This window comes from Brachionichthys hirsutus, chromosome 8, assembly GCF_040956055.1.
Source record: "Brachionichthys hirsutus isolate HB-005 chromosome 8, CSIRO-AGI_Bhir_v1, whole genome shotgun sequence".
Lineage (NCBI taxonomy): Eukaryota > Metazoa > Chordata > Actinopteri > Lophiiformes > Brachionichthyidae > Brachionichthys > Brachionichthys hirsutus.
The window spans coordinates 265,237-274,922 of NC_090904.1; the positions used below are offsets into that span (position 1 = coordinate 265,237).

The window sequence follows — 9,686 nt, forward strand, 5'->3', positions numbered from 1 at the left end:
GCCGGCCATCTAAACTGAGGAATCGGGGGAGAAGGGCCTTAGTCGGGAGGTGACCAAGAACCCGATGATCACTCTGTCAGAGCTCCAGAGTTCCCCTGTGGAGAGAGGAGAACCTTCCAGAAGGGCAACCATCTCCGCAGCAATCCACCAATCAGGCCTGTATGGTAGAGTGGCCAGACGAAAGCCATTCCTTAGTAAACGGCGCATAGCAGCCCGCCTGGAGTTTGCCAAAAGGCACCTGAAGGACTCGCAGACCGTGAGAAACAAAATGCTCTGGTCTGATGAGACAAAGATTGAACTCTTTGGTGTGAATGCCAGGCGTCACGTTTGGAGGAAACCAGGCGCCGTTCATCACCAGGCCAATAGCATCCCTACAGTGAAGCACGGTGGGGGCAGCATCATGCTGTGGGGATGTTCTTCAGCAGCAGGAGCTCGGAGACTAGTCAGGATAGAGGGAAAGATGAATGCAGCACAGCACAGACACATCCTGGATGAAAACATGCTCCAGAGCGCTCTTGACCTCAGACTGGGGTGACGGTTTATCCTTCAGCAGGACAACGACCCTAAGCACACAGCCAAGGTATCAAAGGAGTGGCTTCAGGACAACTCTGTGAAGGTCCTCGAGGGGCCCGGCCAGAGCCCAGACCTGAATCCGATTGGACCTCTCCAGAGAGATCTGAAAATGGCTGTGCACCGACGCTTCCCATCCAACCCGATGGAGCTTTAGAGGTGCTGCAAAGAGGAATGGGTGAAACCGCCCAAAGATGGGTGTGCCGAGCTTGTGGCATCATATTCAAAAAGACTTGAGGCTGTAATAGCTGTCAAAGGTGCATCAACAAAGTATTGGGCAAAGGCTGTGGATACTTATGTACACGTGATTTCCTATTTTTAATTAATTTGCAAACATTTCAAAACAACGTTTTTCACGTTGTCATTATGGGGTGTTGTGTGTAGAATTTTGAGGAATAAAATGAATTGAATCCATTTTGGTATAAGGCTGCAACGTAACAAAATGTGGAAAAAGTGAAGCGCTGTGGATACTTTCCGGATGCACTGTATGTATTAAGAGGACCGGCCTACAATAGCAAGGACACCAACTTGTTTATTTCTTTTTGCCATTCATTAATCACAAATGTGATTCCTGTTTAACTGTGAAAACTCTGATCAAATAGAACCCAAGTGTCTCCTTAGAATAAAAAAATAAACAGAACTTTAGACTTGGTGGGTTCTTAATCAGATGTAAAAGACATGAAACAGTATAAAATAAAATAAAAAGCACATTCTTAACAAATCCATCATACATGTTGCAACATTATAGCATTTATACCCCCATGCACAAAAAGGACCTTTAAACACAGCTGGTAATTTGTTCTTTACGTGGCACAAGAGGTCATAACACAAGCGTAAATTATTAGTTTGCAAGACAAGATTATTGAGCCCAAGGTAATAATATAGACGGGTAACATCAATAATTACTTTATATTTAAAGATGGATAGGTTTTTGTTGGTCTGATAGCGACCTCGACCACACATCTATATATTAAGTATATATTCCTATATATCTATTTGCCTCCTGCTTATTTTGCAAGCCCAGTTGGGATGAAGTGAAAGTTATGAATAACTGGCTGGCATAAGAAAAAGTTTATTACTTATACAGACCTTCAGAACCTACACAAATAAGAAGCATGCAGACGAACACATTAAAATCAATAAATACAGTCCACAGACCTGTCTCTACTCGTAGCGTTCCTACACGTACCCAAGGAGAAGAGTTTGTGCTTAAAGCCACGTCACAAACATACCGACTGTAGGACAGTTCGCTCACTCGGAAAGTCGAATAAGGTGTGAAAATAAGGGAAGTGTCTGGAAACAGCAGGGCTGGCTGACATTACAGCAGTCATTGTTCCAATAGCTGCTCCATCTTGGGGTTGATGAATGAAAAGCCAGCAAACGCAGCCTGATCCATGGAATCTATGAAGTTCTTGTCACTGTAGGAGAGACGCGGCTTCTCCATCAGGAACTCCCGATCAAAGTTGCTGCAATCGTTCGCTGCTTTCTGTAAATGGCCACAGCAAAATCCCAAGAGAAGCAATTATCACATATTATAAACAAACGAATACAACACACAATCTATATTTGTTTGCATAATGACATCGGCGATGTGTCATACCACTTTGGGTTTGAAGGGGGGCTCAATTTCTCTCCGCTCCAGGGCCTGCCAGTTAATTGCCTTGAAGAAGGGGTGTGAACGGATATTACCCACAATGCCCAGTCTACGAGTGGGGTCCCTTTCAAATAACTGCAGGGAGGTAATGGAAGGAATATGGATCATTACATCTCAAAAACAACTTATATTCAGCTATCAAAGGTTTTAAATCAATTTAACAACAAGGTTGTCTGAGATAAAAAGTAGGAACCAGACCAGCTCAAGCAAGTCTTTGGTCTCCTTGTTGATCCAGCGGGGATAGTGGGGAGTGTCCATGCGGATGGACTCAAACAACTCGTCTTCATCATCTCCGTGGAAGGGTGACTGTCCAATCAACATCTCATACAGCAACACCCCGAACGACCACCAGTCAACAGAGAAGGAGTATTTCTGTCCCAACAGAATCTAAGGTGGAACAGGAGACAGAGACAGGGACTTGATCTGTCTGGTTGCAAGAAGAAGCAGAGCATCGCTACTTTTAAAACACAGTACCTCTGGAGCAATATAGTCAGGAGTACCACAGAATGTTGTGGCACGATTCTCTCCAAACACGTTCTCCTTGCACATGCCGAAGTCAGCAATCTTTACGTGTCCCTCTTGGTCCAGCATCACATTGTCTAACTTAAGATCTCTGCAAACAAAACCACAAAATCACATTTAGAAAATAACACCCATCACTTTGAAGATGGCACATATAATGTAATAAAACTGTGTTTTATGTTCATTTTTGATTACAAAATCCCGAAAAGGTTTTCTGCCGAATTGTGAGATCAAACGCTGGTTCAGCAAAGAACCTTGTAGGCTTAACTCGTTCCAGATTTTCAGACGTTCTGTTCATTTCATTTTATAAATTGTTATTTGGGATAATCTATCAAAATGATTATTTATTGCAGTGTGAGAAAGTACAATTTCATACCATTTCTGACATTTTTTAATCCACCGTTTCACTGCAAAAGATGGATAAATTCTCACAAAATTCTCCTTTCATTGTTTCTTCTGAAGCAGATTATTTTATTGACTCTACCCACAAAGACTTTCCCAAACTGTTTTTCCTAAACAGGCCCTTCAAACGACAGCATTAAGGTTCAAGGTCACTGTACTTTATTTGTACCCGTAGGTAGACTTGATTTGCTGTGAGATGAGATAAAATATCCTATTTCCATTCAAACCAGCAAACATGCGTATAAAACTTATACAACCGTTAAAAGTGCTCAAAGAACATTTCATCTAGCCCCAGTAACCAAGATGTCATAAAAAGGTTTGCTAACCACAATAATAAGAAATAACAACACAAGATTAAGATTATGATTAAAATGAAACCCGATAAAATGATGGATTGAAATACATTAACACCCAATTATGACATTTTCTGTGTCAAAATATCTAAGCAAGAAAAGTTTGGATTCTCTAAATTGTTTTCCACATTAAACTTTTCAACTGCACATTGAACTGTGCATCCAAATGGAACACACATTTGAACTCTGACCTGTAAATGATCCCTTTGGAGTGTAAAAACTGAAGACCACAAATGATCTCAGCAGAGTAGAACCTGGGAAGACAAACATGGCAGAGAATCATCCACTCGTCCCCGGGGAAAAGGTAGCGGTGTAGCCATCTCACACCTGAGCTAAATTATTGAAGAGGACAGACAGGTGAATAACGCTGTCATAATGGGAAACATTAGCCCATCGCTAACCAGGTATCCTGAATAAACAGCGACTCCAACACAAATGAACAATGGAAATACCTAATCAAGCCTTCTCTATTGATCACCTGTCACTTAAAACCCTTACCAATATATTTTACCACTTACAGAACAGGTTAGACAAGAGAATTCAAAACAAAGTCCAGACTTGCGTAAGTAGGTGCGAGTAAGTTACGCTGTGCAATGGGAGGAATGAAGCTAACCGATTAGCAGCAGCCACTGGCAGAACATTTTGCATAAGAACATTCAGGAGATGCTTTCCGTTCCACGGTGACAGCTCAACACCCAAAACGTTATTATACTTAAACGCATGCCGCATAACTATGTTAACATGCAAAGGCAGTTTTTCCCTCTGGGCTGAATACAGTCACAGAATCAGGAGGATTTAAGTGAATGGCAGCGTAGGGTTAGGGTTCGGGACCCAGCCACTGCTTTAATTACAGGAAATGGAAAAGACAAACACATTCATTGTCACTGTTCATGCTTGCATAATAAGTTAAAAAAAAGATCTTTCATGTACTATTCCACGCATCGGTGGAAAGAAACAGTGGTAAATACATTCATATTTGTGTTCTTCAAATACACAGACGAGCTTGTAGAACACTGCATGTATATTCTCTACAGCTCTCTGCTATGTGTGTGTGGGGTTTGTGTTTGCTTGATGTTTTGAATCAGAAATGTTTCATTTCCATTTCTCTCTGAGAATCTTGGACTCGAGTTGGTCACGGCATCAGATTTCACTCAACTGCTCGTAGCAGGGAGCCATTGTTGTTCTCTGCGGGGCTTCTTCAAGTCCAGTGAGTAGTGACGAAGGCACATGTTGCTCAAAAGATTGGTTACCGTTAACAACTAATATTAAATTTGTGGCTCACGTAGATCTGTAGAGTTCAAAGCGGCCTTTCTCCTGGATATGAAACATCAAATCTCCTCCGTTGAGATACTCCATCACGAAGAACAGATGCTCCTGTTGATGAATGTGATTTTGAGCATTGAGGACATCCAGCCATGATGTACGATATGGAAAATGGGGCAGAAATACCTTCGTCTGGAAGGTGGAGTAAATGTGTGTGAGGAAAGGGTTTTCCCAGGCTAGAGCCAAGACTCTCTTCTCCACCATAGTACACTCCACGTCATCATCCATCAGCACGACATCTTTCTTCAGAGCCTTCACTGCAAAGTACTCTCCCCGGCCCTGAAGCTCAGCCAGGAGAACCTGTGTGAAAGGAAGAAAACGGAGGGATTATATAGAACAATAATCAATAATAAGAATAACATTAGAACAGCAGCCCCAGAGCTTGCTCATGTGGGCGTGGCTCGGCTCTGCACCTTCCCAAAGCTGCCTTTCCCCAAGACCTTGTGGAAGATGAAGTTGTCCACACCGATATTAGAAGATGGAGGCTGGGGGCTGGAACCCTCCCACAGTCTGCCGTAGGGAAATCCTTCTGAAGGACAAACAAAGCGTCACGTAGTACTGCACGTACTGCTTCCACAACGCAGCCAATTATACACGCGCATAGCAGAACAGTCCTCACCCTCGAGTTCAAGTCCAGCAAGTTTGTTAACTTCATCGTAGATTCCAACGTCAGGCAGGTTCGGATCAGAACGGCGCGTTGAGGATTTCTAATGCGACAGCAGAACCAAGAGATTCCCAACAATCGTAGCGAGCTGTACCCTGAGCGTGTACCTGAGCGTGTACCTGAGCGTGTACCTGAGCGTGTACCTGAGCGTGTACCTGAGCGTGTACCTGAGCGTGTACCCTGACCGTGTACCCTGACCGTGTACCCTGAGCGTGTACCTGAGCGTGTACCTGAGCGTGTACCTGAGCGTGTACCTGAGCGTGTACCTGAGCGTGTACCTGAGCGTGTACCTGAGCGTGTACCCTGACCGTGTACCCTGACCGTGTACCCTGACCGTGTACCCTGACCGTGTACCCTGACCGTGTACCCTGACCGTGTACCCTGAGCGTGTACCCTGACCGTGTACCCTGACCGTGTACCCTGACCGTGTACCCTGAGCGTGTACCTGAGCGTGTACCTGAGCGTGTACCTGAGCGTGTACCCTGAGCGTGTACCTGAGCGTGTACCTGAGCGTGTACCTGAGCGTGTACCTGAGCGTGTACCTGAGCGTGTACCTGAGCGTGTACCTGAGCGTGTACCTGAGCGTGTACCCTGACCGTGTACCCTGACCGTGTACCCTGACCGTGTACCCTGACCGTGTACCCTGAGCGTGTACCTGACCGTGTACCCTGAGCGTGTACCTGAGCGTGTACCTGAGCATGTACCCTGACCGTGTACCCTGAGCGTGTACCTGAGCGTGTACCTGAGCGTGTACCTGAGCGTGTACCCTGAGCGTGTACCTGAGCGTGTACCTGAGCGTGTACCTGAGCGTGTACCTGAGCGTGTACCTGAGCGTGTACCCTGACCGTGTACCCTGACCGTGTACCTGAGCATGTACCCTGACCGTGTACCCTGAGCGTGTACCCTGACCGTGTACCCTGACCGTGTACCCTGAGCGTGTACCTGAGCGTGTACCCTGAGCGTGTACCTGAGCGTGTACCTGAGCGTGTACCCTGACCGTGTACCCTGACCGTGTACCCTGACCGTGTACCCTGAGCGTGTACCCTGAGCGTGTACCTGAGCGTGTACCTGAGCGTGTACCTGAGCGTGTACCCTGACCGTGTACCCTGAGCGTGTACCCTGAGCGTGTACCCTGAGCGTGTACCCTGAGCGTGTACCCTGACCGTGTACCTGAGCGTGTACCTGAGCGTGTACCCTGAGCGTGTACCTGACCGTGTACCCTGACCGTGTACCTGACCGTGTACCCTGACCGTGTACCCTGACCGTGTACCCTGAGCGTGTACCCTGACCGTGTACCTGACCGTGTACCCTGACCGTGTACCCTGACCGTGTACCTGACCGTGTACCTGACCGTGTACCTGAGCGTGTACCCTGAGCGTGTACCCTGACCGTGTACCTGACCGTGTACCCTGACCGTGTACCCTGACCGTGTACCCTGACCGTGTACCCTGACCGTGTACCCTGACCGTGTACCCTGACCGTGTACCCTGACCGTGTACCCTGACCGTGTACCTGACCGTGTACCCTGACCGTGTACCCTGACCGTGTACCCTGACCGTGTACCTGAGCGTGTACCCTGAGCGTGTACCCTGACCGTGTACCTGACCGTGTACCCTGAGCGTGTACCTGACCGTGTACCTGACCGTGTACCCTGAGCGTGTACCCTGACCGTGTACCTGACCGTGTACCCTGACAACAAGGCGTATGCATGTACAAAACCAATGTCAACACACTTGAGCTACATAAGTTTAGCTTCCTTACAGTCTACAACAATGTCACCTACAATTATTATGTTTTCCTGGGAAATTGTGATTCGACACAAAGCCAGACCCAATACTGACTCTGAACTCACCTGGCTGACTTGTGTCAGTGCTTCAGCTAGCAGCTTCTGATTAATACCACAAAGGTTAGCTACTTTATCTTGACACTTGTGATGGACATTCATGGAACAATCTACAAACAGGACAAAAAATCTGTTACAGATTAAAATACCCTTTAAATTCCTCAAATCCGTTGACTGTAGCTGCAATGTACCTTCACATTTGAGGCCTTGTTTGACTATACCCCACAGCAAGTTCCCACAGTGGTCGCAGAAGGTGGGGCTCATGTAGTTGTGGGTCTTGAAACGGTGTGGCATATCAATCTTAAAGCGCTCCTTCTGGAACTGTGGGGACAAACGGGATTCATCATGTTTGTGGGTGACTGGTGGCGAGGGAATCAACTCCCCATCAACCCTCACAGTACACAAAGTACTCCACAAATACATACCACAGTATCCCGACTGTTGGCAGCAGTGCCAGTACATCTGCCAATGATTTTGTCGATGCACTTCTTGTGGATGGCTGCATTGCATTCTGACAGAAGCAAAGATGAAAGAGATTTAAATAGTTTATAATCCTTCCAAAAGGTTTACAAACCCAAACCTATTTTCGTTAATAGCTTTGTTTTAAAGCTATACATTAGATTATTATTGTAGGTATTGCAAAAAGTACAGGCCTACTAAGGTTCCGTCCACTCACGTCTGCACTTGTAGCCTTGCTTGTTGAGTCCCCTGTGAGAGAGAGATGCGTGACGGGGCGCTGATGAAGGACCGTTTGGTCACGATGCTCGACCGCCCAGTTTAATCTCTCTACGAACGATCGCTCAACCACGATCAAAATGGTGAATGGACGTTCTAGAGCGGAGTTTAGGCAGGACTGACCAGACAAACTCTCTGCACACGGAGCAGAAGGTGGGCTGCTTGAAGAACGTGGCAATGAACTCATGGTTCTTGATGAAGTGGATCTTCGCCTGCTTCATGGCCCCTCGTCGTCGGTTCAGGGTAGGAACCTCTTCCTCTTTTGCAGACTGTTTACTCTCTTCCAGACAGAAAAGGGGAAACGGATCAGTCACACCACAAAGGTAAGACTACCAGTGGGAACCCACAGAGAATGATGAGTTTTATGCCTGTAAATTACGATCTCTGGATACACATAATGGAGTCGGAGGTTTTAAAATGGACAGTCAAAGCGACCGAGGTATTTGGTGAATGTTAAACACTCGTATGGATGATGGCGTACCAACTTAATAAAACATTTGTCACAACCGTTTCATCAAAGTTAGGGTTAGGGTTAATATTGCATATTGGAAATACTTGAGATTTGAAAGTTAAAGAGGCTACAGACAAATGTAATACCAAAGAAAACAATGCTACTAAACAGTTACAGAAAAGGTTCTTTATAAAAGGGATGAAAATAGAAAAGTGCTTCTTTTACCTGTATCCCCTCCCTCCATAAAATACTGCACTGTCATCATCACTTTGCCAGACGGATGGAGATCCACCTGGAGCAGGTAGAGCAACGGGCCGTTACACACAGCCGGCCCGACACGCGGCCCGGCAGAGTCCGCGACGTCCTACCCAGAACTCGGCGCGCCCGTTGGCTTTCTTGCAGCGCTCGGCGAGGACAGACACCCCGACGGTGACCTCGGCGAGGGGCTCCTCCGGCGTTCTCATCAGCAGCACCTCGAGCACACGACCCTCATAGATGTGCGCATCAAAGGTCGTCTTCCAGGCCGGGTACATGGTGGGTTTCCGCTGAACCAAGGTCTTACCTCGTTCTAGGGAAATGAAGAAAGCCTTACATTCTGAAGGGCATGAAATATGCAAATGAGATGATACTGCAGTTAAAGGCGTGGCGCTGCAGGCTATTAAATATGCGCAGGTTCTCAGCCATCCAGGTTGAGGTAAATCACAGAGGGCAAAGGTGAACCTGAACGCTCCTTCAGTCCAGTTCATGTGACTGAACGGGGACGCCTCGCTGGCAGAGGCTGCTCTCTGCCCCCCCCCGGACTGTATCACCGGCTGCTCTCTGCCCCCCCCCGGACTGTATCACCGGCTGCTCTCTGCCCCCCCCGGACTGTATCACCGGCTGCTCTCTGCCCCCCCCGGACTGTATCGCCGGCTGCTCTCTGCCCCCCCCGGACTGTATCGCCGGCTGCTCTCTGCCCCCCCCCTGGACTGTATCACCGGCTGCTCTCTGCCCCCCCCCCCCCCCTGGACTGTATCACCGGCTGCTCTCTGCCCCCCCCCCGGACTGTATCACCGGCTGCTCTCTGCCCCCCCGACTGTATCCGCTCGCCCCCCCCCCCCCCCGGACTGTATCACCGGCTGCTCTCTGCCCCCCCCGGACTGTATCGCCGGCTGCTCTCTGCCCCCCCC

The 9,686-nt window shown here is 47.6% G+C and overlaps 1 protein-coding gene across 1 annotated transcript; it reads right to left on the reverse strand.

Annotated features, from left to right (window-relative positions):
* Positions 1-1,084: 1,084 nt before the first annotated feature.
* On the reverse strand, positions 1,085-9,133 carry LOC137898806 (protein kinase C delta type-like). The gene is made up of 16 exons (XM_068742857.1): positions 8,886-9,133; positions 8,743-8,809; positions 8,190-8,346; positions 8,008-8,039; positions 7,757-7,842; positions 7,523-7,652; positions 7,341-7,441; positions 5,444-5,531; positions 5,238-5,353; positions 4,951-5,124; positions 4,784-4,875; positions 3,693-3,755; positions 2,699-2,837; positions 2,423-2,611; positions 2,171-2,299; positions 1,085-2,056 (listed from the first exon to the last, which is right to left on the reverse strand). Exons 1-16 carry the CDS (start codon positions 9,048-9,050, stop codon positions 1,898-1,900), a joined length of 1,887 nt encoding a protein of 628 aa, XP_068598958.1. The 5' UTR covers positions 9,051-9,133; the 3' UTR covers positions 1,085-1,897.
* Positions 9,134-9,686: the final 553 nt, after the last annotated feature.